Source organism: Fukomys damarensis, unplaced genomic scaffold, assembly GCF_012274545.1.
Source record: "Fukomys damarensis isolate Sample0158 unplaced genomic scaffold, DMR_v1.0_HiC HiC_scaffold_38, whole genome shotgun sequence".
NCBI lineage: Eukaryota > Metazoa > Chordata > Mammalia > Rodentia > Bathyergidae > Fukomys > Fukomys damarensis.
The window spans coordinates 76,984,868-77,002,542 of record NW_022900950.1 but is presented as its reverse complement, the minus strand read 5'-3'; the positions used below and the strand labels follow the sequence as shown (position 1 = coordinate 77,002,542).

At 37.2% G+C, this 17,675-nt stretch overlaps 1 protein-coding gene across 9 annotated transcripts in view; it reads left to right on the top strand.

The window, feature by feature from the left end:
* Gria2 (glutamate ionotropic receptor AMPA type subunit 2) overlaps window positions 1–17,675 on the top strand; it is a 128,135-nt gene that overhangs the window by 105,489 nt on the left and 4,971 nt on the right. For all 9 annotated transcript variants that reach the window (XR_780981.3, XR_780980.3, XR_780979.3 and 6 more), the window contains exons 11-12: window positions 1,836–2,034; window positions 17,136–17,383. Coding sequence is in view for 6 of the 9 variants with exons in the window: in XM_010627957.3 (XP_010626259.1) it covers window positions 1,836–2,034; window positions 17,136–17,383 (447 nt within the window). In the remaining 3 variants the exon portion in view is untranslated. The remainder of the gene's footprint in view (window positions 1–1,835; window positions 2,035–17,135; window positions 17,384–17,675) is intronic.

Below are 17,675 nucleotides of genomic sequence, written 5' to 3'. Positions count from 1 at the left end.
AATTTTTTTTTTTTTTTTTTTTGGTACAGGAGATCGAACTCAGGTCCTTGTGCTTGCAAGGCAGGTGTGGCAGAACCACTGAGCTACCTCCCTAGCCTTACAAGTTCAATAAATTTTTGAATTGTCTTGTACACTTTAAGTTAATTGAAATATTTAAAACCATTAAGCTGGTTTTAAACTCTGGAATAGATGACAATGGATATTAATTTGTCTTTACTTTTATACCTGGACAGAGTGAGTCATAAAAATGATTTTTAGACATATTTTAACTATGCAGTATATGGAGGCAAAAGCAGTTGCCAGTAATGCATGCTTGTTTTATGAGATCTGGAAATCCACGTACCAAATGTGTTCTCTTAAATACAGGGTACATTTGGTAAAATTATGGCTCTTGTTGGGAAGGAATAAGCAGTGAACACTCTGAGAGTATCTGTTTACATATGGCATTACAAATCTAAAATATATTTAACATCATTTTCAGAATATAAGTAAGAGGCACTTCACTTTTTCCATGTTTTTATATTTATTTCTTTCCATCTCCTAAAGACTTTGTCCTTAATTAAGTTTTTAAAAGTTCTTAATTATATACTTTTTCTTCTTCATTGCTATTTCTCTTTGTTTTAAGCAACAGATGGTTTTATCTTAAAATATCTTTCATTTTAAGTTAACTTGCTTCTCTCGCATTTTATGTTAACTTGCTTGTCTCTTTTTTTAACTTAATGTTGATTACCAAAACTTTCAATCTAGCATCTGTTTATCAAAGGGTACATTTCTTAATATTTAATTGTCAAGAACATTAGACCACACACTGCCAAATTTTTGTGATTTAAATTTTTCAAAATGTTACCTTTTTACTTTAGCAATCTAAATTTAGGCATAGCAATGTTATTAAAGACAAAGAAAAAGAATCACATTATTGGATTACTAGTATTCCAGTTCTTTAATTACATGACAAAACTCATCATGTCTTTCATAACAATATGGTAGATGTCTTTTTCTGAATTTGCATATCTATACTGCAAATTTTAAGGTAAATTATTGGGACGCTAAGCTTTTGAAAGCATTGTACATAAGAATTCATAGTTTCAAACACTGTCATTTTTGTATGCTTCATTTTGGGAATTTATACCTTGACAAACATCCAACTTGTTTTTAATTTGAATTTTCTTTTACCTTGAGCAGGAGACACAGAAATAGGGTCATTGTGGTGTGTCTGACTTTTACTCATTAAGACCTGCATTTCATGTCATACCTTTGCAAGCAGCATTAGTTTTTCCACTTTTCCTCCTACATTGTATTGAATAGCTGTATTTTTGCACAGACAAAATCCCAATGAAATTCTGGGCCTTTTTGAGCCCTTGGGACTTCCTGGCTGTGTGTAGGCAGGGTTTCCTTAGTTTTGAGTGTCACAACTGTCGAGCAGATTCTTTCTTTTTAAATATTTGCTTCTGTTTTTATATATATTGTAAAGAGTTTTGCTAGTGATCTTAGATCATCTTGTACTGGCTTGCTTATGCCATTAGTGGATACAGTACTGTCTTAAATGAATTATCCGTTCGTTTCTCAAAATTGTTTTATTATGGGTTTTTTAAAATCATAAACTACTTGAGCACATAACTGTGTGAATCTCAGGAATCTGAAACTTTGGCTTCTGGGTAGGTCAAAGATCTAGTCAGTCTGCCTTCCTTGCCACAAATGTTCAGTGATTTTTTTAAATTTCATGGACAGAAAGGTAGAAAATGGAATCTTTCCCTGTGAGTCAGTATTTACACGTTGCTGGTAACGTTTGATCGCCCTGTCATTTCCCTCACACGTGGCTCTCGTGCTCCTGCCAGGTCCCTGTCTGGGCGCATCGTGGGTGGCGTGTGGTGGTTCTTCACCCTCATCATCATCTCCTCGTACACGGCCAACCTCGCTGCCTTCCTCACGGTGGAGAGAATGGTGTCCCCCATTGAGAGTGCCGAGGACTTGTCCAAGCAAACAGAAATCGCTTACGGAACACTAGACTCCGGCTCCACTAAAGAGTTTTTCAGGGTAAGGGATTCTACTTGTAGCTTCTGACTTTATTCTTAAAGTGTCATTTTGGTAAAAGTTTCTCCCCTGGATGGTTATGCAAAATTTTTATGTGAAAGTAGCTCCATTCTATCTTGATCTGGTCTTGTCTCTGTCTCTCATTCCTACCCATTGCCATTTCTACGTATTTCTGATTCCTAACTCTTTAGAAAAACCAAAATTTATTGTGAGAAAATGTTAATTTTGCAGGAACTAGTTGTGCATTTGGGGAAAAAAGTGAAGCACAGTATAGTTAAATATTTATTATTATAGTTTAGTTTTTAAACAGAGGCAATTATTTTACACAAGTATGATTTTATCTAGCTTGCATAGATTATATTGGAAAAATCCACCTTTGAGCCATTTGTAGTGTGAAGTAGGAGATACGCTGCTAGTGAAAATTCCAAAGTCTGTTAAAAATGGACTAAGGAAAGCTAATGAAGATCTTCAACATCCTAACTTTTACAATAGATTACACAATTATTATGTCTGTTTGTTAGTTTTTTTCATTTGGTTTGTGGTCTTTTGTTTCTAGGTCAAGACCAGCAAACTAATAATTCTCATTCATTTACTAATCTTTTTATGAAAGAACTCATTCTATGAAAATGTTTAAACACACCTGGTTAACCTTAAGCCAGTATATATGGTATATAAGCCTAACACTAACCCTACGAGAATAATTCACAAATATTTTTTAATATAGCCAGTTTGACAATATCTTAATTCAGTCAGTCATAGAAAAATATTCCTGAATCAACAAACTGTCAGGACGTCATGGTCAGAGTGCCCAAATTCTGTAGTAGATCAGAAGAGAAAGTTAGGACACTCTGAACAGACACCCGGCTGCTCTTCTGTTCAGGCACTGATCTCGTAGGCACCTGTTCCAGTTCACAGTTACATGCTTTTCATAAGGTTGTGAGGTTGCTTTTCTTGCAGTAACAGAAAATTGGTGGTGGGTGTTTAGGCCAACTCATTAATTTTATTGCCATTGTTTCTCAAAGCAGTGTCTTATGCATTATCTCTTTGCACATCACAATATTGCTCTTTGCTAGTCTGGTGCTGGAGTTTGGATACAGCATCAGTGTCCCAAATGTTCACATACTGGAAGCTCAGTGCCCAGTATGGCAACATAAGAGCAGCCAGGACCTGGGCTCACTGGGCACTGAGCACAGAGCAGTTATCCCTCTTCCTGGGGATAAGTGTAGCTCTGGTGCATTCTGGGGACTGCAGACTTTTATAAATCAAGGCTCTGCTCTGCCCCTGGACAGTGACCTTCTTGCTTCTGCACATTGTGTGACTCCAGCAAGGACGCACTCCCCAGATGCTTAGCAGATGGTGGGCCCCAATATCGGGTTCTTGGCCTCCAAGACTGACCTAAAGTGACCTCTCTAAAAATAAAGCATTCAGCTTCTGGGATTCCTTCCTTCCTTCCTGTCCGTCTGTCTGTCCGTCCGTCCTTCCTTCCTTCCTTCCTTCCTTCTTTTCTCTCTTTCTGTCTTCCTGTGGTACTGAGGATTGAGTCCAGGACCTTAAACTGCTATGACCACAGCTTTTTAAAAATTGTTTTCGATTGTGTGATGGTCTCACTAAGTCTCTAAGTTTCCCAGTCTGGGCTTTAACCTGCAGTCTTCCTGTCTCAGCTTCCCAGAGTATTGGAATTTTGTTATAGCAACAGAATAGAGACTAATACATCAGTGCAGTGATTATTGTTTGGCAATTATTAAACTGACCCTCAGATAATTTGGGGGAAATAACCACATTCAGGCAGCTGAGCACTGTGCTGAGGTCTGTTGCTCCTAACCAGGATCCTCTCACATGGTTTTCCCTTGTGTGATGCGGCCTTGGGATTTGTGTGCCTTCTTCCTTGCTTCTGCCGTGATCACATCCAGGTTTGCTTATGGAACATGTGAGCCTTGGCAACCAGGAGCGACTGTGGTGCAGAGAGAACCTCACAGTTCCTCTCAGTGCAGTTCCAATGGGAGCCGTTGCCCTCGCTGGTTAGATCTAAGAACAAAGCACTGCGGTCATTTTCTTATTTAAAGAAAGAGGAGTGTGGGCTTAGAAGAACCCGAGACTGTGCACTTCACTGTGTTTATAGCAGGAAGAGAAGCTCACATAATAGCACACACCATCGAACAGAGTGAAAGTTTGCCAGACTCATTTTTTCATTGAAATATAGGATGTCATTGTGATGTGAAAAATTAAGACTGTGAAAGGTTTGTTTCTCCAGGTTGGATTAAGTGCGGATGTCTTCATGATTCCTGGGTAATTGTGAGCAAGTTTGTTGTCTGTATTAATATTTGCTAGTTGAGTTCCATTTTGCAACTGATGAAGGCAAAGAGGGAAACCTTACTTTTCCTTTGCACCCCAAAATATTTTCCAGGCTCCCTAACTGCATCTGTTTGGCCTCATGCCTTTTCATATATAATTTTTTAGTTTAATTATAAGGAAATTGAATGAGGCATTTCCTTTTGAACAACAGTGTTATTCAAAATGCATTAAACCAGGTTAAGGTAATTTAGAGAATTTAATGACAAAAAATTTGATATTCACAAGTGATTTTTCCTTAAATCGGAAGGTGTATAGTCTGTGCATTAGTTATTGGCTGTTAGCCTGGTTGGACTTCTAAGATTCTGCAGGAAACACTGCAAAGCAGAGTCTTGCTTCTGTCCCTCCTGTCAGTATTCACCGCCCCTCTGATCTGTCCTCTTGCTCAGCTGTCCTTTAGCGCTAGGGACTCGGGTCTCACGTGCAGCGTGTTCAGGACAGGGTGGAAGCGGGCAGATGGGCTGTGACGGGCCCAGCCCACCAGGGGCACTGTCAGTGAGGGAGGCTGCAGGCACACGAGGGCATCTGCACGCGCTGTTCTCTGGCCATCTGTGGTTCTCTCTTAGACCAGGACCAGGAACAGCTAATCACGTGGGAGGAGTAACTTCTGCCATTTGTTCATCTTTAACATTCTAACACTTAAAACTTGTATTGCCTAATGTGACCTAATTGAATTTTGTTGATAATTTTTTTGACTCCTTGAGTTTATTGGTGCAATTTAAATGTACATTATGATCACATTCATCCTGGGGAATTTGCGCCTGTACGTGATATATCTTGGTTCTTATTTTTTTTCCCATTCCCTCCCCTCCCTTCTACCCCTCCAGCCCTCCCTATTGATCATTTTCATTTTCCTTTTTATATTCTTTTACACTTTGGTATTTTATTAGTTGTATCATTGTTTCAAGTTCTGCTTTCCCTGAGTCTTTCACGTTGACTCTCTGTTTTTATTTAGGAAGAACTTTGGATCTAACACTGGAGAGACTGACCAGAGCAGTTAGGTCACTGCCTAAACTTCAAATGAAAACTAAATGAAAAACAGTGTTATTTAGAGTAATATTGAGTTCTGAAATAGAAACCTGATCTCTAAGTGTTTTGTCTCAATATTAATTAAAGGCTTCGTAAAATATCACTGTTGAGATAAAAGTGCTTTATATCAAAGTATACACTGAATTATAATTTACTAATAAAGCCAGTCTATTAATGTTACTCACTGAAGTCAGCAAGTATGTAAATAGCCTTAGAGCTACAGTTTTAGCTGTAAATTTCCTATTAAAAAATCTATACTTTTCTGGAGTTATCTTCAATAAGTTAAAGGTTAGCAAAACATTTAATTTGTTCTGCTAGAAAGAGAAAGGAACTGGAGGGCAAGCCTGTAGCCACTGGCAGATGTGCGGGGAGAGCCAACATTTCTCTTTGGTTTGAGGTTTTCTGCTTTTGAATCTCCTGTATATTCTTGCAAAGGATGAGTGATAACTAATGTCTGATGCCTTGTGGAGTTGCTGGCAGCCCCTAATTATAGTACCAATGCAGCACTCCTGTGATTACGAGAGAATTAGGCTTTCAGTTATAAACCACTGTTTTTAGCTTCACACACTGCCAGTGTTTCCCGCAGTATCATAGGACAGATCTTCAGTTATTTGATCTTGTGTAAGAAATGATTATATAGAATCTATATGTGTTACCATCCTTCAAGATTTTTAGGGTAGGAAATGACTTTTGTATATAAAGCTCTCAGGGCTCTGGTCACCCCACAAAGCACAGTGATTAACTTGCAGACAGGCAGTACCACTTCCTCTTTATCCTAAATCTTCTGCCCCAGAGTCTGCCTGTGCCCCCAGGTTCTCTCCTCTGGGAGGAAGGGGGTCAAACTCATTCTCTAAAGAAGAGGTCTATTCCAGTGATCCTGATATTGGCCAGAAATGAGTCAAATCCATTGCCAAAACACAGGCATTCTTCTTATTTATTTCCATTTGCAGAAGAAGACAATCTGATCATAATCCACGATGCAGTGTTATTGTTATCTAGCAGCATAGTCCTTTGCAAGAATATAGCAAAGGTATGAATGGTACTTAACTAGCATTGATGGAAGTATTCCTAATCAACGGGAGATTTGGGATGATTTGAGATGTTCCTTTAGATATATACAACTCCATCACTTACTGAATTATAATCATGATCAGCTAAGAATTATAATAATGGGGATTTTCCTTTTAAAGGCAGTAATTAAGTCAGTGCCTTCTGGTATGGAATACATGTTTACATTTGCATAAAACTTTACTGAAATATAATTAGAAATAAAAATGTCCTAGCCATTATGATAGCTTTGCCATAGAACTCTTCTAAATGTTATTTCATTAATGTTTAACATTTCCCAGTGACTGTTTGTGTTGAGCAATAACATGACATGATTTCTGTAGCCGCTGTGTAGGACAGATTACAAAAATTTGTGCCTGTTCTCCACCCTGTTTTATTATTTCTGGTAACGTGACTCTCTTCTCTGCTGCTGGTACCTGTAGCGTTGCGGAGCCTGATTATATAGCAGAACAGTTTTCACAGCTGACTGGTCCTGAATGTCCCGGCCTTTTCTAGATAATCGAGGACAAGCCGAAATCACTTCCTGTCTGCTCGGCATTTTTCTTTCTCTGACATTTTATTTTGCTCTCTGTCCCACAGAGTATCTGGGACAGCCTTAAATGCAGAAGGATGCTGAGAGCACAGTCCTGTAAGCCTCCTACCCCAGGGCTGTGTGCTGCACCTGATCTCAGTCAGCAGGAGCTTGAGTTGGATGGACAGGGTAGAAAAGGCCCGACTTTCAGACTTTGCCATTGTTTGTTGTTAGAAATTATCATTCATTCTGGGCAGCAGGCAGTTCATTCAGTAGTCCTCAGATTGCATAGGAATTGGGACACTAAAGGAAAGTGGAACAGGCCACGCTGGGCTGTGTATGTGGTGGCGTGTGCCAAAGGTGCGTTTCCTCTACTCGTGGGGCTATGATCACTGCAGGACGCCAGCTCTGTCCAGGCTGAGCATTGTTGGATGTTTCTGTCCCATGGCTGCTCCCTGCAATGTCGGCGGGCTCTCTGACCTTCCGACTGGATGGTCTTGCTCAGATTGAGTAAGTTTTACTGTAATTAGATGATAGAAAGCCTCAGTTTATTGTCCATGCAGAGAAGAAATGCTCCCTCTCGCTGCCTCCCGAAGCAGATGACAACAGTCTATCTACCGCAGAAGGTCAGAACAACAGAGAGGTAATTTGGGGTTAGACTCTCATTCCCAACCCTTTTAAGATTCCTGCTTACATGCTTCAGGGAGAAGATGCATTTCAGAATAAATTATGCAGGTGCTTTAGATGGCTTAGTGTTCACTTCACTTTATTATTGTGCTTGACTAAAAGAATCCTCTCTGTCTCTCCTGGATTTTTAACAGTAGTTGCCATGGTAACAGTCCGAAAGCTTCTTACAGAATAGAATAGAATTGTGGAATTATTTAAATGTATCAGAGCCAAATCTCAACAGTATTTATATGTTGCTGATGTTTGGAGAAAAATGTGATACCAAGGAATTTACCATCCACAATTCCAGCATGCAATTTGCTTTCTCTTTTCTACTGTGATTATTTAAAGCATAGTAGCTGGCAAAGGTGGCTGTTCATTGTCATAGAGAAACAAAATTTTAAATAATGGAAATTTGCAAAATCAAGCAATGACACATGTTCTCAGTTTCAAAATATGACATTCTAGATTGCCTTAAAGTAACAAAGACAAATTTACCGAAGTAGAGGATTTTAAAATTTTTTCATCAGACCACATTTACAGAACATGATTATATTCTTTCTGCAGCATTGGTGCTCATACACAACACATCTCCATTCTTGTTTTCGGCCTCATTCCCTTACCTACATCCTGCTTTCTCTATTTCTTGACCCCTTTCTAATTTGAAAAGTAGCTGTTTCCCTACTTCCTGTTGTACTCTGCGTTTCTTGTATAGAGTGAACATCTAATATCCAAGCTTGTGTTTCTCCTTTATTTTACTTAACATATGGCCTCCATTTGGCATCTCTTTTCCTACAGGTGACTGAAGTTTATCCCTCCTTATGGCAGAAGAGTAGGTGCCAGTTTTTTTCTCCATTTATCAGTTGATTGACAGATAGGCTACTTTCAATATTTACTTATTATGAATTATGTTTTGTAGACTAAAATTTATATAAAATTTCCCTTGGATCTCACCGCCAGTATTCCCTCTATAAAAGAGTGGCGAAAGTTAAATTTTCTACTAAAATAAAATTTAAGCTAAATTAGAAGCAAACATTAGTATTTATGCTTTTCAAAATGAGATATGGTGCACAACCATTAAAATGATTGCCACATTTTACTTTGGCTATAATAGTATATAATTAAATTGAAATATATGAAATCACAATATGTATAGTTACTGTTCACAATATGTACAGTGATTGTAATGAAACAACGTTTTTATAGAACGAAAAGAATATGGAATTTGCTAAATTCTTTTAAATGAAAGGCATGATTAATGAAACATCTTTGGTCTTCCTATCAGAAAGATTTAGATGAGTGTCTTCAGACATTTATTTTGAGCTACAAATGCATTTTCTGTGTGAAGGTAAAAAGTATAGAAATCACAGTGGACTTTGATTATCCAGAGGAATTCACTAATAAAATTGGACTTTGATTATCCAGAGGAATTCATACTAATAAAAAATTATATATAATTATTATATTATAATTATAAATTATATAAATATATAATTCTTGGAATTATCCTTAGTGCTGTCTGATTTTGTACCTGCATGGCTTTTAAAGCAATTTTTTTTAGTACATGTTAGTGGTACATAATTAGTACATAATGAAAATTCATTTTAGGGAGCTGGTACATGTTCGTAACATATCTTTTTCTTCTTCCCTCCCTCTATCCCACTTTTATTTTTCCAGTTTTAGATTCCTTCATTTATTTTATAAATTGTGTAAAGTTAATTATCATATATACAGATTGAAAACCTGATGAATGGGCAAAGAACATTTAAAACATGTGAGACAATTGTGCTAAGTAAAGGTACACTTTTAGATACATTGTCTTCACTGGATTGTAATACCTTTTTTCTTAGTCTTTTTTTCCTATTATCTGTCTTTTGTTTCATGCTATATTGTTTTTCACATAAGAGAAACAGTGTGAATGGCTTTATTTTAAAACCAAATCAACTTTTATTTTAAAATCAAAGTTTTGTAAGATAGAAGACACTTTTCATTGTTGGACTCTGTTGTTTCTTTTTTGTAACCCCCAAATATTACAAAACTTCTCTGAAGCCTACCAATGGGACATGGAGAGGTATTTGCCAAACAGTAGCAGCTGGTTACAGAGCAAAATTCAACGGTCTGGTACCTGTTTCCTAAAAAACTCTGTGAAGTCCTGAAAATTGTTATATTTATTTAAAAAAAAAAAAACCTGTACTCGTACAGCCTAATACAGTTAACTGTTATATTAGAGCAGTTAAATTAACCAACATAATCAGCTTTTTCCATAATTACATATACTTTTCATTGCTTGCGCGCGCATGCACACACACACACACACACAATATGCCATATCCTAACATACACATTGTTGAGTCTGGATCAAGGCACTCAAATAAAGTATTACTGAGGCTGTTTCTCTCGCATTGCAGAGAAGTTCCTGCTACATGGAGACTTCTGAGGACCTTGTCCTCTTTGACACAAGACTGAATCACAGACGAGCTCCGGGTTTGTTCATGTTGGGTACATACTGTAGCACTTACTGAGTCACTATGCACACTCTTCTTGACTATGCCTTATGAATCTTAACCTTTTAACATTTACTATAATTCTGTCTTTACAGATTCTGTTGTTACAGTTTTTAGAAAGTCCTTATAAAATTAAATATTTTTATTCATTGGTCCTCATTCTGAGTTAAGTATTGTAATTGTTTTCTTTTTCATATGGTGGATATATCAAATATAGGAGGAAAATTCTCATCTTTCTTGCATTTTCTTTTTTTGTTTTGTTTTGGTTTGGTTTTTTGAGACAGGGTCTCACTAGGTAGTTGAGACTGACCTGGAAATCACTATGTAGCCCAGGCTGGTCTCGAACTCATAGCAATCCTCCTGCCTCAGCCTCCAGACTGCTGTTTCTTAGATTTTCTTACCACTAGACTCAAAGGTCTAAGTTTGCTCAGCCACTATTATTTCCACATCTTAGGAATGTAGGCTTGGTTGCATAATTTTTTTACCATTGGCATATAGATCTAGAATGTGGTTTGATTTACTGACTCTACTTACAGAGGATATAGGCCTGATTCTGAAAACTCAGATCTCAGACCAATTTAAACCTTGAACACTTACCTGGGTTCTTCAGGCAGCACTTTGTTTACATTGTCTTGAACAAGGCTTTACCTAAAGCATATGTTCTCCAGTGGCTTCCTCTCATAGATCCTTTTACCACACCCCTTTTCCTTTGCTCACTTACCTGTCCTGCCTAGTGTAAGCATTTTGCAGTTAAAATTATGCTCTCTAGACGCCAAAATTCTATTTAAAACCTTCAGATTTATTAGTGTTCATGGAAACTTCATGGAATTAGCATCTTGGCCCTTATTTTGGGTTACTGAAAACCTGGGGGATTTAAATATTGTGGTAAGCCTCATGTCTTCTGCTCTGTGAATATGAATTCATTGAGCCCACCTCCATCCACACTAAATGTCACCTTGGTATTTGGCTTATCGGTGTAAGTTTATTGTGTGTAAGCCCACACAATTGAAAATTGGGGGCCAGGGATGTAGCTCAGCGGTTCGGTGGCCTGTTTCCCAAGTGCGAGGACCTGAGTTCAATCCCCGGTACCAAAAAAAAAAAAAAAAAAAAAGAAAATTGGTCCTTTCATTTACCATAATAACGTTTTAAAATTTGAACTATTTGCTGTTTATGTCTAAAACTAAAATACTGGACACAGTGTGTATAATCAGTAGCAAAACAGCACTTGCTCAGGTGAGCATTTGCAGGTTAATAAGTGGTAACCACATCCCTTTGTTACAGCTGGTGTTTGCATAGTGATCCCACCTAACACTGCTACCTCGGGCTGCTTGCCGAGAATGAGCTGTGTCACCCTAAGCACTGATTTAATGCTGTTGTGTGTTCACAGTGGAGCTCTAGTCAGCTGACAGTGAACCCTTGAAAAGAAAATGCGAGGTCCAGGGGGTACTTGCTCTCCCTTCCACATTATCAGTTCACATTATGTACACGTGGGCAGATATGCATAATTAATGCATAAAATACAATCAGTGAAACATTACATTAATGGTATTTACCATTCATAAAGAAAAAAACAAGTGAAATTATCATTTGCATTTTAAACTTTAAAGACATTGTTTTCCAAGCAGAAACCTATCAAAATGTGATAATTGAATTAATAATGTATGCATTAATTTAACTGAATACTTTAGAATGCCAAAAACATCTCTACACCTAATTTTATGCCCAGCTGATTAAAATGCTGTTAATATAATTCAGGCCTTACAAATCATCAATAAAGTATACACAAATATGTAACTGGGGTTTTCTAAAGTTTACAGTATTAATAATATAATAATAAACAGACTTTTTCTTTTTACAGAACATTGTATATCTAAGCACTGTGCTTAATTAAGCATTTTATGGGTGACTTTGTGTATGTATGCACAAGGATGTGGGCGTTCAGTCTCATCTCTTGTTCTGTGCATTAGCAAATTATGCTGATTTAGACAAGGTGCTTAATCTTTGTGAGTCTTGCTCCTAAAGTAAAGGGCTTGGAATGTAGCATGAGTTTTTAATGTCTGTGTTAGTACTAATTGTTTGAAAACTATAAGCTGTTGAAAGTATAGTCTTTAATAAATACCACTTTCTTTTTAAGAAATTCAAAAAGCGAATCATTTCATTGGCAGAATATGGTTAAATATGAATGTCATATTTGAAAATTGGTTTTATTTAAAATGATAGATTAGTCACATAAAAAATCTTCATTAAACAAATCAACTTGCATGTTTGTGAAATTCTTTAGCTATAATATTTTATTGTTACCTAGCTTATAAAATTTTAACAAAAAAGAAACGTAGTCAGTCCATATAAATGTTATTACCTCATACATTTGATATTTATGATTACAAAAATATTTCCACTCACTTGATTTATGACTTAATGGAATTGAGAATTTAAATATAAATCTTTCAAGTACAAAAATTATAGTTTTAAATATCAAAGGTTAATAGGACTTAATGACCAAAGAAATGTCTAAGGAGATACCTTGATAATTTACTGATTTGTCCTGGAAGTGTAATTTTTAGTAGTGTGTTCCACCTTGACAGTGCATTTCTTGTCTTGTTATAATTTCAAACATAAGCAGTAGTCAAATAAAATCAAGTGAATCAATATTTTACAGTCCATATTTTACTATTTTTTGTTATATACCCTTTGTTATAAATTCCCAAATCTCTTTGAATTAAGCTTAAATAATGTGTATATTTAAACTTTCATCTTTTAATATTTGCCCTACCCAAATGTATTGACAGTGATATTTAATGATTAAAAAACTGTAAAACTAATCTTGCAGAACTGTTACAAAACATGCTATAGTAGAGACAAGGCACATGGATGGATATTAGTTAGGGAATGAGGGAAGGAAGGAACAGGTGGATGGAGAATTAAGAGTAAATATGAGAAAGAATTGGTGTTCCATGAACCAAAGGAGGACAAGGTGAAGGAATTTGCTCAGGAGTTTGCTACATGCAGTCCATTTCTGAAACACATACAAACGCACACGCAGTGCTTCAGTTTGGCTGGAGATGCGTTGGTCAAAAATGTGTGCAGCCAATGTGACTGTCCTGTGCGCTCGAAAGTGCTCACCGTGGTAAATCATACGTCACATCTTTTTGTTTCTGTTTTTGAGTCAGAGTCTTGCTAAGTCACTAAACTGTCCAGGCTGGACTCATATTTGATGTGTTCCATCTTTCCACAGTGCTGTGAGTACAGGCATGTGCCAGCAAGCCTGGCTAGGTCATGTGGTTTTTTTTAGTGGTAATTTAAAAAATATCATGGGATGATGAAAACAGCAGCATAGATTCCTTCTGTGGTACATCGTGCTCTTTTGTCTGGACTCAAACTCAGCCTCATATTACAGATAGAAAAGAGGATGATTTATTTAAGAAGTCAGTATGATTTGCATACATTTCCTCTTTGACTATGCTGAAGTGTGCTCAAATGAGATATTGTCTAGGAAGGTAGTGAGCCTGTTGCCTCACTGTCTTCTTCTAAGTCCACACAAAGCAACTGTTTGAGGCAATCTGATCAATGTGTGATTTGCATTTCTAGACCATACCTTAAATTTTCCTTGGTGCTTTTGTTGTAGACGTTTGTATACATGTGACATGAATCCTTAGAATCCAGAATGTTAAAAAGAAATGCAACTTCTAATACATGATTTTAGTAAACCACATGAGATTTGTTTTAAACCTGGAAAGACTATCTTTTTTTTCTTTTTTTTTGTACCGGGGATCGAGCTTGGATCCTTATACTTGTAAGGCAGGTGGTGGAACCACTGAGCTAAATCCCCAGCCCTGATAAACTTCATTTTTAAAAAACAAATTTAGTCTATTTGCAGATGGATTTTAAGAAACACAGAGGCTACAGAGCTTTGGAGATTTTAGGGTACCCTCTCCATGGCACCCCATAGCTCATTAACTAACAGCTTAGGCCAAACTACACACTATCACTTAAACTAATCAGAAAAAGAAATTACTATAATCTAATTCATAGGTTTTCACTAGTAAGCAAAAGGGAGAGCTTTGCTTTCTTTTGGATTGCTTTTCTGCTGGATAATTTTTTGATTTCTGTGATTTTTGGAGATGACCAAGATGTTTTACCATCACTTATTTTCCTATTTAGTTCAAACTAACTTTTTCTCATATTATCAATGGGAATTAAAAAGTCTTTGAACTGCATTCAGGAGGGGTGCAGTCATATTCTTCTTGTTCTTTTGGAAGTAGCTATGATATTCAAAGCAGTAACCCCTCTCCCCGAGGAACGTAGCTTGCTGCATGACCGTACCAGCCTGTGTATGGGCTGTGCCAGGTGTATACCTTAGCCAAACACATTCACACAGTGGCTCTTGGACAGGTGTGAAAATATCACATTAATTTCATTAAAGAAGTGAGCAGTGAATTAACAGTGGAGACAACTTTAGAAAGAATCTATCTTTCAAAAATTTATACTTACAAAAAATAGCTTTTAGAGTATGCCAGTATCAGCAAAGGGCATTTTAAGGTCATAGTTAGATATTTTATAGGTTTTGCTATTCCCCAACCGCATGATACAATCCTACTTAAGCTAGACAAATATGTCACAGTAACCTGCGAATTGCTACCATGAAGTGACTGATTTAACTCAACAAAATTGGTAGTTCTCGATGAAGTACCCTATCAGACTGCGCATTTTCCAGATGATACAAAATTATGTAGAGATCAAGCAACTCAGATGAACCACATAGCCAGATATCTTTATTCTATGTATTTTAAAGCCCTTTACCTCTTAGAAATACTATCTTTCGATTATCAGTCTATCTTACATAAATTTTCATTTCATATCCTTCTTTTGCTGTCATGTATATTTGAAATTTTTGTTTAGTATCTTCATTTCTTGTGTTGTCATGTATGTTTGCAATCTTTAATAAAAAAAACAAATACTATCTCAAAATAAACACAAAAGGGCTGGGGAATGTGTATAGGTCAGTGCAAATATTTCATATTCGATAAATTCTTAAATTGGATAGGAAAACTTTTATGAATGAAACAGAAAATTTCACTACTAAAATTTTATTTTCTCAAAACTACCCACATTTAAGAATCATTTTAAATATATTTTAATGCTTCTAAATTGGTATTTCAAACTTGGAATAGTTGACATATTTAATAGATGATTTGTTAGTGTAAGTATGTAATTTCATTTATCAGTTTAAATTTTGGTTCAAAACACTTTAATGTCATCTTTTTGTGAAAGTTCAAATTACAAAAAGATTTTGGAATTTGGTAGTAATAGGAAGGCAGATTATAGGAGGGAAAGAAGTGTCTGCATCAGGCAAAAAACTGATGAAGAAAAATGATCTTTTTCCCTACCCAAATCCCTAAGTATTCAAATAGAGTCTATACGTTATGAAACTACTGTGAGCACGTCACCAAGAGACACCCCTGTAGTTGAGCCCCTGGGAGTTTTCTATCCTGCACATGAGGTCACAGCAGAGAAGAGTCCCGATTGTTGGTGTACTGAATTTTCTAAGTGCTCCTCCCGAGAAGGCGTTGTTCAGAAACAGAGACGGATTCCAGAGTGTCTTGGAGAGATGGCTGGCTGATAGCAACAGTATTAACAAGTAAAGGATGTTGATAGGCGTTTAGGGTGAGCTGTCGTGTGGGGAGCACAGCGTGCTCTCCCTGCCTGACTGCCAGGCTGAAAGGGTCAGAGACCTGTCTCAGCACAGCTGGCCCTGTGCATGCAGATAGTGAGAACCTGGGAAGGCAACAGATGGCTGTTACCCATCTCTGTGACGTAAACTATAACCCTGGGTGACGCTCGCCTGCTCATACTCTATGTGCACTGGACCCCGAGTTTGCATCAAAATGAAATGTTTTCATATGTACAGTTGTGAGAGTGGCTAGGGCGGCCTTCTAGACAAACCTGTCTGTACCTCATGTGCTGCTTATGGTGAACTGATGGAGCCCAGTTTTCACATTTCTTGGAATAAAAGCAAGCAAGAGCTTCCTCATCATTCTCATTTGTTTAAAAATTCGGTTTTTATTTCATTTTCTTTGTTGTTCTAAGCTTCCTATACTAGAATACAAAAGCTGATTATTCGGAAATCACCCACCTAACAGGGACCGTAATCTCAGGAAATTGTGGCTAGAAAAATAAGCAGACTTTCAAACACGCTGGCTTTCCAACAATATGCTCAGCATCCGTTAGCTAGGAGCCGGCGGTATTAATCGACTTTATTCATGTCTGTCTGCTTTCGAGTCAATTAATTTTTAAAATAAATGTTGCTCAAATAATACTATTTCCGTTAGTCCTTCGTTCTTTTCTTCTTTCATTCCTATTTGTCACTGATAAGCATGTGATATCCTGAAACAAGTAGTATTTTGGTGTCTGAATATGCAGAAAAAAATCTTTTTAGTTAATTGGAAATGTAAATGGCCAATTAATGTTTCTTAAAAACTGGTCTTATTCTAGAAACATGTTAGCAGTATCTAGCAGAAGTTTTCATCGTTATTTTCTCTATTAATTATCTATTGGCATTGCCTTCGGATCTCACCGCTTGCAGCTAATCAACACCTCACACACGCACTCTTGGTCTTCGAATGATTAGAAAAGGATTGGAAACAGGACAACAAACATCCTTCCTGTTGTCTCTACACTGAGAAGCCCGTTAGCAGTCATGTGTGCTTCAGTTCATGGTGGATGATGACGACTTCAGATTGCTTCTTGGCTTATAGTGTTTGTCTCCCATAGCGGATTCTTTGAATATCTCCCTTGTGAATGTAAAGGAAAATTATTTTTCACAACGATAGGGTTGTTGCTTATAGGGCATAAAAGACTGGACATGCATCCCTATTCTGTGTGCCATCTACAGCGATGCTGGAAAGTACCACCTGGCTCGTTTTGTGAAGACCCTCTTAGGGCCATCTCTCACCTCTGTCTCCGTGCTTTCTCTGCAGAGGTCTAAGATCGCTGTGTTTGATAAAATGTGGACCTACATGAGGAGCGCAGAGCCCTCTGTGTTTGTGAGGACTACCGCGGAGGGCGTGGCCAGAGTCCGCAAGTCCAAAGGCAAATACGCCTACCTGCTGGAGTCCACCATGAATGAGTACATCGAGCAGCGGAAGCCTTGCGACACCATGAAAGTGGGCGGCAACCTGGATTCCAAAGGCTACGGCATCGCAACACCTAAAGGATCCTCATTAAGGTGGGTGGAATAGTATAACAATATGCTAAATGTTGTTATAGTATCCCACCTACCCTGATGTGACTTTAACACTCTTACGGTTTGTATACGGATATGAGGTAACTCACAATCACAAAAAAAAATGACCACAATAGTTTCTGAATGTTTTTAAACATTTAGATACTGCTTTATACATAAGGCAGGATTTGGTTTGGTTTGGTTTGGTTTTCTTTTATATTTACAAATAGCTTTGTTTTTTGTTTTTTGTTTTTTGTTTTTAATTTGATTTTTTTTTTTTTTTTTTTTTTTTTTT